Genomic DNA, 13,337 nt, shown 5'->3' with positions numbered 1-13,337 from the left:
TTAATGAAGTAACTGGATAGGCCTGGAAAATTAGGAAAGCACCTTTTTTCCTTTATATTTATTTTTTTTTCCTTTTTACCCTGGGGTGGTCCAGCACACTGTGTGAAGCTTGTTGATGGTTAACTTGATTGTAACATAAATTAACGGTATTGAACCAATGACATTTAACAGTGCTGAATGCACAGGAAGGGGATTTCAGCTGCCCACCACACACACAAATATTTAAAGATATTGTAGTGTGTCACAATTTTTTCTTTTAGGTAGAATGAGTTTAATGGTATTGTAACAGTGCACGGTATTTATTTAATGTGTATGCATTTTCAGACACCCGAGATGAGCTCTGTTGCCACATCACCTATAAAGCCTGCTCAAGAGGAGCAGTCACTGACTCCTCCGGGAAAGGTGATTGCCATCAGCACCAGGAGTCCAGGTTGTGCCCGAAATCAATCTGCCCTTCGCAACAAGACAACTTTTTCTCCTGGTGCTGCTTCCAGCTCCTCAAGTGAGTATTCATAAAAATCCATCTCAAGAGATCAGAGCGTTAGTACTTCATAGGGTGAGGAGTACATCCCAGTAATATAACACTGGGAGAATGAGTGTTCTTACTCTTAGGAACTTAACTGTTTAAGAGCATTGGTATGTGTTAATTTGCTTTAGGGTTGTCAGTACTTTGAATCCTGATAAACAATACATGTCAGTAATACAGTTTACAGTCCAGAAGACCTCCCATGAGTCACTCGTACAAAAGGTGCTGGCATTTGCCAGGAGCTGTGTTGTGGTTTAAGCCCAGCTGGTAGCTAAGCCCCTCCACCCCAGCTGCTTGCTCACCCCAGCTGCATCCCCCCTTGGTGGGATGGGGGAGAGAATCAGAAGAGTAAAAGCGAGAAAACTCATGCGTTGCGATAAAGACCCTTTAATAAGTAAAGCAAAAGCCGTGCGTGCAAGCGAAGTGAAACAAGGAATTAATCCACTACTTCCCATTGGCAGAGCTTACAGATCAGGACAGTAAATATATGGTGTAAAGTTTGTTGGTAAAATAATTACTGAAAATTTTCTGTGCCATTCTGCCATTATAAAATACAGAATGATTGTGAATTACCTTTGCTTTTAATAGTAGGGTCAGCTGCTGTAACTTGTGAGCCCTAGCCATGCACACCAATAATTTTAGTTCTTCAGTCCAGCTGCATTTGCCAGCAAATGTTTTATGACTTTAAAAAAGTCTGTGAAGGTGTCAGGGTTACTGGGAACAATTGCGATTCTTGCACTGTCCTTTTCACATCAGTGCTGTAAGGAGCAATGGACCATGAGCAATTTAACTGATGCCGTAAGACAGGCTTGGTGTTCTGTGTGATTTTCATTTTCAAATGACATTATATCAATTTCACCTTTCTCTTCAATTTCACCTTTCTCTAAAGCTTCATTGCTCTTACTTGCAGACAAGGACGTACTCAAATATCTAGTAAATCCTCAACAATTTTAAAGATCAAACAGATTATCTCACTGAAATGTGAGAATTTCACAGGCTTGAGGGACGTATCTTTTTAAATCAGACTTGGAAGTAAAATCAGTTTGCTACATTCATTTTTATGAGATTGTACTTTGTGCTTCCCAAATGCCTTGAAAATCCCTTCTAAAGCATTTTAATCTAGGGTAAGGATCATCCACTGAGGACACCAGACAGAAAGAGCAAGAAGATAACAATACTTTGTATCTCATCCCCTAGAAGCAGACATCTATTCTTTTTACATAAAGCTTCATGGATTCAAAAACAAATATAATTGTCCAAGTTAGTCTTCAATTCGCATCGCTGAATTACAAGTAGGGTTGTGCAGCAGTACGGTTTAATATGTTATAATGAAGCACAGAGTCTTCAGTGTAATGTCAGGAAGTGAAAAATGCAGACTACGTATTCCTGCTTTTCTACAGTACCAAAGATGGCCAAGTTGGCTTCAACTGAGCTGTTTGGCTTGAACAGAGGAGCAGCAAAAGTGTGTTCAGTACAATGTTTACTAGTTCATTAGTTTAGCTTCTCAGCAGTTCTGCCTGGGGTGATGCACTCAGCTTAGACCTCAGGTAATGGCATTCTAGCCTGTCACATGGGTAGCCGAGCAAGTTATCTTTACCCTAAATTGTGTTGTTTTGGTAAACAAGCTGAATCCCTTTTGTCAGCCCTGGTAGAGGTGTTCTCAATCTAAAAGAGCATTGGTTGTGGTCTGGATTGCAACCTTTAGTATATAGTAATTATCAAGCTTCTTTGTATCCTCACATACAAGGCTATGAAGTGATTGCAGTAATTTGTCTGTCAGAAAGCAAACTGCTAGGTTACTTTTGGTGGTGAGCCTTCTTGGTGCATTCCTTCATTGGCTTTGGTCTTGAGTCCATCTAGGTCCTAGCTACTTTTTGGGTTTTGGGTTTTGTTTGTTTGTTTTTTTTTTTTTTATTAAAGATAAATTGATTTGGCCTTCTTTGTAGAAAACAAAGATTGGAAGATAGTCTGTGTCCACTCCAGAAATACTGAAAGTGTTGACAAACTGACAGCTCCACAAAAGCCACGCAGCTAGTTGGAGAGACAGAAAAGGGGATAAAAAGAATCATGCAAAGAGATTTAGAAAAAGTGAAGCAACAGCTGTGATGCAATATCACCTATAGTGCTTAAAATATCATTACATAATTAACAGTTGCATCCCTTTATTGCTGTTTTAAATACAATATTGTATGTGTTATCTCTTTAACAATTCTTTCTAACTCCTGGTCAAGCAGGAGGCACAAATTTATATGTTGTTCTGCATTTAATTTATTTTTAGATATATTGGCACACTGTGATTTTAACTAAACTTTGGAAAAACAGCAGAGTCTAGAGCAGCAGGGTGGAGCTGGCAATTTAATCTTTTAAATAGGAGGATAAATTTCATCTTTTAAATAGGAGGGTAAAAGTTTGATGTTCTTCAAAAGACTTCTTGAGTACTGTTGCATATACCCATCTCTGCATTAGTGTGGCCCAAGCATGTGCTGTATAGTTTTCCTGCCCAGGAAGGTAGCAGGCATGACTAAGAATTGTTGCCCACTTTGCTTCTTCCCGCTCCGGGTGAGTCAGGTGCCTGCTGCCTCCCAGCTGAGATCTCCAGCCCAGCAGCAGAGGCTGGAGTACCATGACAAGTATGGGTGCAATGTAAGTGTGAAAATAGCTGTTACTGTTTATTGTAATGAAACCCAGCGTTACATGTGCAGCGAGCACTTCTGCGGAATACAGGCAGGTAACGCATCTTGGTTATTGCAGAACAACATACGAACAGTACTGATTTTCATCCTGCCTGGATGCCTGCTGAGTGGGCACACCGCTGTGAAATCCTACGATATTTTTTAAAGTTAAATGTAAATGGAGAAGTTTTACTCAGACCAGATGCCATTATTTCAATGGGCCAAATGTATTTCTAAGACAACCCATCTTTCGGAAGATATTTTGGTAAACTGATCCCATCTCTTTCACTTCTCTATCACCAGAATCACTTTATTGGGGTTGCACTTTGAATTACCATGAGGAAGAGGTGGTAAGTGGGGAGTGTAAAAGAAAAAAAAAAAAAAAAAAAAACACAAACAAAAAAAAACCCCAACCAAACAACACACAACCAAAAAAACAAACATTGTAGGATAACTCTGTGTTCTCTTCCCCTACAGAAGGGATGGTGGATGTATGGTTTATTTAGTGGGAAGGGCCCTCAAGTATTTCTACACGCTAAGTAGATAACACAGTCTGCAGGGCTTAAAACTGAGTGCTTAAAACTGAGTGCTTAAATTCTAGTTTCTTTAGTAGTGAAAAATTGCATTTAACCCCCTTCTTCCAAGGATTTCAGAGCAAGTGAATGTTTGTGGTATCCTTGTGAAGTAGGTAAATGCTGTCAATCTGCAGGTGGGAAAACTGAAGTATTAAGAGTTTCATGATTTGAGTTCACAAACAGATGGTGGCAGAGCCAGAAATCATAAGTCCCAGCTCTCTGTATGATCCTTCAATTACTACATAGTTACCTTCTTCCCCCCCCCCCCCCCCCCCCTTCATTTAAATATCTGTTAAAATCCTCTAGGTTTGAGAAACCTCCCTAGACCTCTCTTGGTGGCTGGTCCTTCAAGTTCTGGAAGCACTGATGCTGATGGTGGACTCTTTGCAGTTCCTACAACTCTGCCACCCAACAGCCGCCACGGGAAACTGTTCTTGCCTAGCAAAGAAGCAGAACTGACCTTCCGGCAGCACTTAGACACAATCAGTGTAAGTGAGGTGACTGAATGAAAAAGGTAGCATATTGTACCTGAGCCAGCTTCCAGTAGGCATTACCGGGTTTTTTGGTTCATCAGAGCATGGGCTTCCCCGTGAAGCAGTGCTTCTAGTGATGCTCAAGCATAAACATTACATTATATTAGCTGAAATTAGTCCGATTTTGACTATATAACTATGCTTTGAAGTGACATCACCTCTTCAGGCCTGAATCTGAATGCCATCACACAGCCTGTTGAAACTGGGTCACTCTCTTTAAGTTACTCCAGCAAACATATTTGCCAGATATAGCAAAACTGATATCCTTCTTATCATGCAGCTAACTTCAATACAGCCTCATTTCTGTATTTAATTCAAATACTGGTTTTATTTTTATATCTACAGTCTCAGTAACAACTTCATAGCAAGCTACAGTAGTTAAGTAGTGAAATGGCTTTTTTTGGAGAAAGCTATATCTCCATAAAACAAGAAGAAAAAAAAACACATTCCTGGTGTAAAGTTTTCCTAATCTAGCAGAAAGAATGTTCTACGCTCTGAAACAAAACACAGTCTTTTAATAAATAGTTACAACTTTATTGAAATACAGAGTTTGGGGGGTATAATTTATTCTGTGTCTGCATGCTTAGGATATTTTCTAATGCATTTTCTGTCCTTGTTCAGATGCAATCGGACTTCTTCTTGCCAAAGCCAAGGAAGTTACGGAACAGGCACTTGCGGAAGCCATTAGTAGTACAGGTCAGAACAATCTTCAAAGTGTGAAATGCCTGGTTTGCTTCCCAAATATGTATCAGTAAGGCTATAATGATTTCCATTTAACTGAAATAAAAATCTGAACTTCCTTCATACATCTGCTGGAAAAGTGAAGCTGAACAAAGGAAGTAACAAGCATTTTGGTCTATATTGTAACCAGCCATGTTGTATTCCCTATATGGGAAATGTCAACAACAGTGTCCAGTGCATGAGGTAGTTTGGAAAAATTATAAAAGTCCCTCCTCTGAAAGCGGGTTGTGCTGTTTGGGTCTGCTGGTATTGATGCACAAGCATCAGTGTGTTCATGTGGTGTCCTGGTCTGTCAGCGTTAGAGCTCTCAGGGCTATTGCAACAAGATTTCCCTTTAGATAATTTTTCCCTGCTTCCTACTTACTAATGGCTGCTAAGCTGGGGTGGGTATAAACCTCTGTAGTGAAATAAAACAGAATACTATTTGAAAGAACAATGATTTCTGGAAAAAAATAGGACTTGCTAAGAAATGTATGAAAGAGGTATAGCCTGTTGTCATGGAACTTTGATGGTAGGGGGGGCATTAACCTCCTTCAGACTACTCTGACAGCCCACCAAAAAGGCACATGCCACTGTGAAACAACAGGCAGGTGGAGAACTTAAAAGAAATCTAAAACCAAAATAATGGAAACTTGTTTGGGGAAAACAAAGTTACCAAGTGTCAGTATATCCTTTTGTCTGTTCTGCTCTGTATGAGAGTGGGAGACGTAGAAATTACATACGTACTATATTTTAGTACTGAGATATTCTGGTCAATGCAATTCCATTTGTTTTAAGAACCCCCAAGTATGCAGAGCTACCTCATTAATTCACACGTGTTCAATTGTAATGGAAGATCAGTTTGCGCACAGACTAGATCCCATCCTTACGACCACTGCTGTATTTCTGTGGGGGATTTGAAAACCACTGCAAGTATAATCAGAAAGGAATATAGTTCTAAGGAATATAGTTCTAATCAGCATTTCTGAGAATTGTCCATGTGGAAATTTTCTCTTACAGTAGTTCACAGAGGAAACACGATTCCTGTCTGTAGCTTCTTTCTCAAGATTACGCAGACCTTAATTGCTCTGTCTGTTGCATTATAGTCATGCCATGTAAATACTCTGCCTATTCTGGAAGCCATCATGGATTTTTGTGCCTTAGAAGATGAGTTTTACCCTCTGTTCTGTGTTTAAATAGTTTTGGTTTATTGTTTTTTTCTCTTACGTAGAGAACGCTGCTCCCCAGGCCTTCTGGAAATCCGTCCCAGCATGTCTGTTCCTTTTCTATCTTATCCAACTCATCCATTACAGGTGAGTCCGCATATCTTCTATCACTTTTATGCTGCCATGAGTTGGACTGGAAGGTGTCCCTTAAAACTGTATAAAGACGTAATTTCTAAAAAGGAGAAAGTACGCTTTCAGAACCAGAGAGTTATGTACCAGCTGCTTGAGTCACTTCCTACAGGATGATGGGATTGTTCTCCTGGATCATTAAGCAAGTCATGATTGTGATAGAAATTTTTTTATTCCATTTCCCGTACTGAAAGCAGGGAAGAGTAAGGAGTTCTTTACAAGGAGACAAAATTTTGGAATACATTACTTAGATAAGAATATTTTGTCTGTAGGTTATAATCATTTGTCTAGATCTCATAGTGGACTTTTCCTAGTACCTGGAATACAGTCTGAATTTCATATAGTGTAATCAATATACTGCCCCGTTGTCCTTGTTCTGCTGATACATCTTAAGTACAGTGGTAGTATAGGTGATCCCCCCCATCTCAGCTTAAATCTCAAAATCAACAGGAGACCGTAAAGATTATCTTCATTGAAAATAATGCAAGCAGCTTGAATAACACAGCAGTGCTTGCTGTTGCTTTTTGTGGTAAGGCACTGGTTAGCTTGCATTACTGTTTCAAGTCCGTTTCTTCATCTCCACTGCTTGCATTCCCAGAGCTTGCTACTGCTTGGAATTTGTTTGCTTCTATTGGAACTGTTCGTTCTGCTTTAAAGATGTTAATTTCATTTGCTTGAGATATATTTAACCCTTCACCCTAGGGAGAGGTTCATTTCGGCCAATCCAGTCCTCACTGACTAAAGCTGCTGTTTCTCGTCCAATTGTGCCCAAAGTTCTTCCAACACAGGCTACCAATCATCTGTCTAGTAAGTCATTTTTTAAACAGAATGAGAGTCATGGTCTGTTGTGATCTGTATATTCTTGTATTGTTGGTTTCTGTTTCCTAGGTAAAATTGTTAGTGCCTTTGGAGGTTAAAACACCTGTGTTAATGATGTCTGACTTTCTGTGGCTTTGTGTGACTGCAGAAAGGGAGCAGTCAGTGGTGGCACGGTCTGACCTAGGTTCCTTTGCTGTGTCTGACCTGCAGGCAAAGCAAGGGGTTAGAATTTGTAACTAAAGCTGAGCATTTTTATGATGTTTTGTTGTAAGACCACTTTGAAAAGAGGTTGTGCCATAGTTGAAAGAAACTTATGAACAGCTTATCTACTGACATGAGATTATGAATTCTACAAGAAAAAAGCATGCTGGTGTGCCCCAAGCAAATACAGTAGTGCAGCAAAAGAATGAGTCCTGTAATTAGAATGATTAGGGAGGTGAGATCAGTGATTGCCTTGATTGCCTCTGGTTTAGTCAGAGGGTTCTCTGTGATGGGAAGACATTCAGATGGTTTTAAATGCTTTTTAAAAGATCTGGGTGAGGCTGACACTGCAACAGCATAAGGTTTTTTTTTTTAATCTTGAGTCTAAATGGCTGTTAGAAGCAAGGTAACAGGATAAGGCTATACTGTGTTTAGAGCACTTCTAATAAACCACAGGAAATGTCTAGAAATTGCATAACCAAATACTTAATAATTTGCAGGGCAAAAAAAGAAATGGAAGGAGAGGGCAGGTAGAAAGAACTGGGATGTTTCTCTAAACTGTTTCTATATACTTGGTAACATGTTGGAACAAGGCAGAAAACCTGAACATTTTAGCTGAAAGGAATGTTATCAGTTGTTCCTCTTCACAAAGTGTATAGCTGATCAGATAATTACCATTTTTGTTTTTTGCATGTGTTAAGTTTTGACTTTCGGCAGTTTTTAAAAAATCATCTTTTAGATAAGTCACAACAAAGTAATTGCCTGAAGAAAAGGCTTGTAATGTATTTTTTGCTGCTTTTTTCCTTTCCCCCTCTCCACAAAAGGTGCTATTGACTTGGCAGCTAAAAGTGCTGGTATTATCCCTGGTAGCCCTATGCCTGTTCTGGATGCAGATGGTTTGTCAGGTGTGTCTCCATTGTCACCGGACGGAGTGACCACAGTGGTAACGCCGCAGGAGTCAACAGCAGCACATCAGAACGGAGGCTCCATCACTACTGTAGAGGTCAGAGTCTCTTGAGCATACTTTTTAAAGTAGTTCAGTGTCTTACCATTTCATTGTAAAAAAACCTGTATTATTAATAGCTCTTTGATGAGCCGCCTTCTGGAGCTAGCTGTAAGACACTTGTATCGTGGCAAACCCAATCTATCTTGTATATTGTGTATTTTAGGGTTGAGGGGTCAAATCGTGATCACTCTGAACAGATTTCCATCCTGTAGAACAGCTTTCAGCTGTAAGACTCTTGAAGTTGGCCATGCCGAAATCTGGGCTTGAAAAGAAACAGTAGCATTTAAATAGACGGTAATTCAGGAGGGAATCTGGGGCAAAACAGGGACTGTTAGGGATGTATTTGGAATGGGAAGTGTGATTTCTCTTTGCAATTTCTTTCATTGAGACCCAGATACGTGTCAATCCATGTCATTTTCTCAGGGAGTTGATGGACAATTTTGAAATGCGTGGTATGTAAAAAGAGCATGCGTAAACAGTGATAGGCACTCGTCTCTTGCCTCCCCAGCTACATTTGCATCATCTCATGTAAATATTTGTCACTCACATAATTTCTGTTGTGCTTGTAGGGCTCAGGCCCTGGGTGTCGGGTTCCGTTCATCAGCCTACCGACACGGCACGAGCAGGAGGCAGTTCCTGATGGTTTCCAGGTAGAGTATGTCTTGAAAGAACAGTTGTGTGAAATGTGTTGAAAACACCACTGGTATTACTAGTTAAAACCCCTTGTTCCCAGGTAACTGTACACCACTGGTACTGTTTTGTGGAAATTGAAATCTCTGGCATCTGAAGAAATTTAAAGAAAGAAATTTATGAAAGCTGTTTAAATTCATGTGAGTGCCGTACTCTTAAAAAAAGTAAAAGTGAAGCTGGCAGTCTTTGACCTCTGAAGGACAAACAGGTTTTACATATTTCTTGATACAATGGAGGAGTTTACAGTTGCTGTTGTAAAATTTTACCTGTGTAAAAGAAAAGGGAAAAAAAAAAAAGTTTTTGTAGTTGGCAGTCCTGCTGCTTCTGTGTTGCTGAAGCAGGAATATTAAGACTAAAAGCGTGATTGTAATGCTAGCATGCTCTTCAGAGAATCACTTTTCTTTATGCTGCATCCAATAAGACATAGATGCTTGGAAAGTAGCTGTGGCAGCACCCAAGTTGTAAGAGTGGTGTCATCCTGTTCCCAACTTCCTTTTCCAGTAGAATCCAGGGCACTGTGTTAGATACTTACATACTTAAGAATACAGGCTTTTCCATTTTTCAGTGGAAGCATGTTCTACTCTTCCTGCAACAGGTACATGTGAAAAAGTCAAATTAATTTGATTGGAGTGCATAAAGGAGAAGAAATATTTTTGTTTTGTTTTGTCTTGTTGGTGGTTTTATTTTTTTTTTTTTACAGTGCACATGTTAGGACATCAATCTACTAGGCATTTATTTGTGGTAATGGGGTCCTAGGTTCTGGTTCTTGCTCTTAGGAGAGCTTTGTAAATCAGAAGACGAATCACACAGCTGTACGATGAGGTACTAATAACGAGACTCCTTAAAGAAAGATTGATTGAGAACTATCTTGTAGGTTCATCAAAATCATGTTAATTATATTACTATGCTTGTTTCTGTTATGTAGACTGTATTAAATATTCTTTGGAATGTTACAAACCCATATTTTTTTCAGATGATTTGGTAGAATATGGGCTGAAGTGTATTTGTTTATGCTTACAGATATTTTTGGTTAAAATAATACAAATCTATTCTATAAATAATAGATTCCTAAAATTTTAGGAATATTACCTGCTGGATTATTAGTCTTCCCAGCCACCCCCAGTCTGATTTCAGTCTGATGCTTAGGAGCTAGTTGCTTTTCAGATAGATTTCCAAGTCTTCAGAAATCTATGAACAATTAACTCTGTTTCTTGTAACAGGGCACATCAGTCCTTTCTCTGTCAGAACTGTCCAAGACACCCCTCCAAAATGGTCTTTCCACCCCTCCACTTCCTTCATCAGAGGCTTCCAGTACCCGGCTCTCTCCTCCCAATGTTTCTGCTCTCTTGGATATTTCTCTGCCTGGACCACCTGAAGATGTGCTTTCTCAAGGAGAACCTGCCACTCAGATCAGTGACTCTATCATTGAAATAGCTATCAGCTCTGGTCAATACAGTAAGTCTGAGCTTAGATAAAGTCTTCTTATTAACTTTAAAAAAAAAAAAAAAGTCTGTCATCTTACATTTCAGCAGAAACTTTTGCAGGATGCGGTTCTTGGTTATTTTCTTTAATAGCGGTTGGAAATAAAATTGTGCTTAGCCTTTATTTTCTAGCATATATAGGTGGGGCTTTTTGTTGTTGCAGTTGTTGATGAGGGTGTTGTCTGCTTTCTAAATATAAATTGATGCACTGTCCTGTAACTTTTCTGTATTGACTGAATCAGTGATTCCTGACATTGCCTTACAGGTGAAGGTGTTTCCCTCTCTCCTGCAAAACTGAATGGCAGTGACAGCTCCAAAAGTCTTCCGTCCCCATCCAGTAGTCCTCAACAGAACTGGATTGCGTCTCCCAGCCATGATCCCCAGTGGTACCCCAATGACTCCACAGACTCGTCTCTCAGCAGCTTGTTTTGTAAGTGTCAGAACTGCAACAAAAAAGCTCTTTTCTGTACAACAAAAACAACAAAACCCCCCAACACTGTGGAAGTGAATCCTTTGGAAAATCATAAACCCCGTAGGACGTTTATAGATTTCTTCCCTTACTACTTGCTTTCGTTTCAGCGGTGTTGCCTTGAATACATCTTCCTTCTCTGTACAAGTCTGTTCCTGAAAAGATCTTGTTGCTAGATTGAGGCCCATACCTTGGGACAAATAATTCCTTGGCAGTTCTTTGCAGTCTGTTTGGAGCCTGTCTCATCAGTTAGGTTGAGACATTTTAGTTGTTCTGCCAGAATGAAAAGATGCCCTTGGCTCTGCTTTTGGAAAAATAGTCTTCATTCTGTGCTTCGTGAGTGTAATCTCAAAGACCTGAGATCACTGGGTTTGTTTGGGGTTTGGTTGGTATTTTTTTTAATTAATGTTTAATGGGGCCAGTGTAATGAATCTGTGTACTCCTAGCATTGTGCCAACGGTGTTCATCCTGGTAACACATAATTTTTGAGAGATAGAAGAAATAGGAAATGGACGGCAGATACCTATTTCCTTGTCCTTCTCTTTATTCTCCCAATTGCAAATATTCAGTGCTGTGACTTACTGATGTGCCTGTTCTTTATAGCAAGTTTCATCTCACCTGAGAAGGGACGAAAAATGTTGCCAACTCCTGCTGGGACTGCCAGTGGCACCTCCTTACTGGGACCCAGCCTTCTGGATGGAAATTCACGGGACTCTTTTGTATCACGGTCTCTGGCAGATGTAGCAGAGGTATGTCATCAAATCACATTCAGCTGTCTGCTTATTTTTTAGTGCAGTGTTACTGGATATTGTCCATCATACCTTCCTGAGATACTTAAGGCAAAGGTGCTTTGACATCTGCACTGTAGCTTAGTAAAACAGGGTTACAGTCTTAAGAGGAAGATGTAAAATGACTTGAGGGTATATGACACCAGATCTGGTGAGTCTGGCTGGAGGCCTGTAGCTAGCGGTGTTCCCCAGGGGTCAGTACTGGGTCCAGTCTCGTTTACCTTATTCATCAGTGACCTGGATGAAGGGACTGAGTGTACCCTCAGCAAGTCTGCAGATGATTGATACAAAGCTGGGAGGAGTGGCTGATTCACCAGAAGGCTGCGCTGCCATTCAGCAAGACCTGGACAGACAGGCTGGAAAGTTGGGCGGAGAGGAACGTAAATGAAGTTCAATAAAGGCAAGTTTAAGGTCCTGCACCTGCAGAGGAACAACCCCATGCACCAGAGCAGGCTAGGGGTTGACTTCTCTGTGGAGAAGGACCTGGAAGTCCTGATGGACAGCAAGTTGCCCGTGGGCCAGCAGCATGTCCTTGTGACCGAGAAGGCCAATGGGATCCTGGGGTGCATGAGGAGGAGCGTGGCCAGCAGGTGGAAGGAGGTGATCCTCCTCTTCTACTCTGCCCTGCTGAGGCTGCATCCTGGAGTGCTGTGACCAGTGCTGGGCTCCCCAGCTCAAGAGAGACAGGGAGCTGCTGGAGAGGGTCCAGCAAAGGGCTGTGAAGGTCATTAGGGGACTGGAGCATCTGCCTTATGAGGAAAGGCTGAGAGAGGGGGTCCGTGTTCAGCCTGGAGAAGAGAAGACCAAGAAGGGATCTTTGAATGTCTACAAATGCCTTAAGGGCGAGTGCCAAAGGACGGCCCCAGGTTTTTTTCAGTGGTGCCCAGCAACAGGACAAAGGGGCAACGGGCACAAGCTGCAGCACGGGCAGTTCCATCTGAGTATGAGGAAGAACTTCTTTGCTTTGAGGCTGTCACGGTGCTGGCACAGGCTGCCCAGAGAGGCTGTGGAGTCTCCTTCTGTGGAGACATTCAAAACCTGCCTGGGTGTGACTCTGTGCAGCCTGCTCTAGGAGACCCTGCTTTAGCAGGGGGTTGGATTAGATGATCTCCAGTGGTCACTTTCCACCCTGACCAGTCTGTTATTCTGTGGTGCAAGAAGCTGTTGCGAGCACCAGGTTCTTTTTCTGGGGGAGGTCATGTTTCCCCTGTTGGACATAACCTTGTTTTGACAGAGCTGTAATACTTCTGTTTTGTGTCCTGCTTTTTAGAGCAGGAATTGAAAATAGTGAAGATGAGAGAAGGGTTAATACTGGTGCAGTACAGTTGGAGGACTGGTAGAAAAAATAAATAGGTCTAGAAGGAAGAAGCAGGAGGTGGCTAATATGAAGTTACCTGAGAGAATGGCAGAAGGTCCTGTGCTGCTGAATTACTTTCTCAGGTGGTAGAATTATTCTTTTGTTTTGAAACCTTTTTAAGGGGTAGAGTGAAGACCAGCAGTTA

The 13,337-nt window shown here is 41.0% G+C and overlaps 1 protein-coding gene across 3 annotated transcripts in view; it reads left to right on the top strand.

The window, feature by feature from the left end:
• Nucleotides 1-13,337, top strand: part of CRAMP1 (cramped chromatin regulator homolog 1) — a 53,511-nt gene that overhangs the window by 33,654 nt on the left and 6,520 nt on the right. For all 3 annotated transcript variants that reach the window (XM_080383429.1, XM_080383428.1, XM_080383427.1), the window contains exons 11-20: nucleotides 325-502; nucleotides 4,080-4,261; nucleotides 4,928-5,002; nucleotides 6,258-6,339; nucleotides 7,084-7,188; nucleotides 8,226-8,404; nucleotides 8,977-9,057; nucleotides 10,318-10,552; nucleotides 10,844-11,008; nucleotides 11,651-11,796. In XM_080383429.1, the coding sequence (XP_080239555.1) occupies nucleotides 325-502; nucleotides 4,080-4,261; nucleotides 4,928-5,002; nucleotides 6,258-6,339; nucleotides 7,084-7,188; nucleotides 8,226-8,404; nucleotides 8,977-9,057; nucleotides 10,318-10,552; nucleotides 10,844-11,008; nucleotides 11,651-11,796 (1,428 nt within the window). The remainder of the gene's footprint in view (nucleotides 1-324; nucleotides 503-4,079; nucleotides 4,262-4,927; nucleotides 5,003-6,257; nucleotides 6,340-7,083; nucleotides 7,189-8,225; nucleotides 8,405-8,976; nucleotides 9,058-10,317; nucleotides 10,553-10,843; nucleotides 11,009-11,650; nucleotides 11,797-13,337) is intronic.

The sequence above is a fragment of the Falco punctatus genome (genome assembly GCF_963210335.1).
Source record: "Falco punctatus genome assembly, chromosome: 4".
Taxonomy (NCBI): Eukaryota; Metazoa; Chordata; class Aves; order Falconiformes; family Falconidae; genus Falco; species Falco punctatus.
This window is presented reverse-complemented; position numbering and strand designations above follow the sequence as displayed.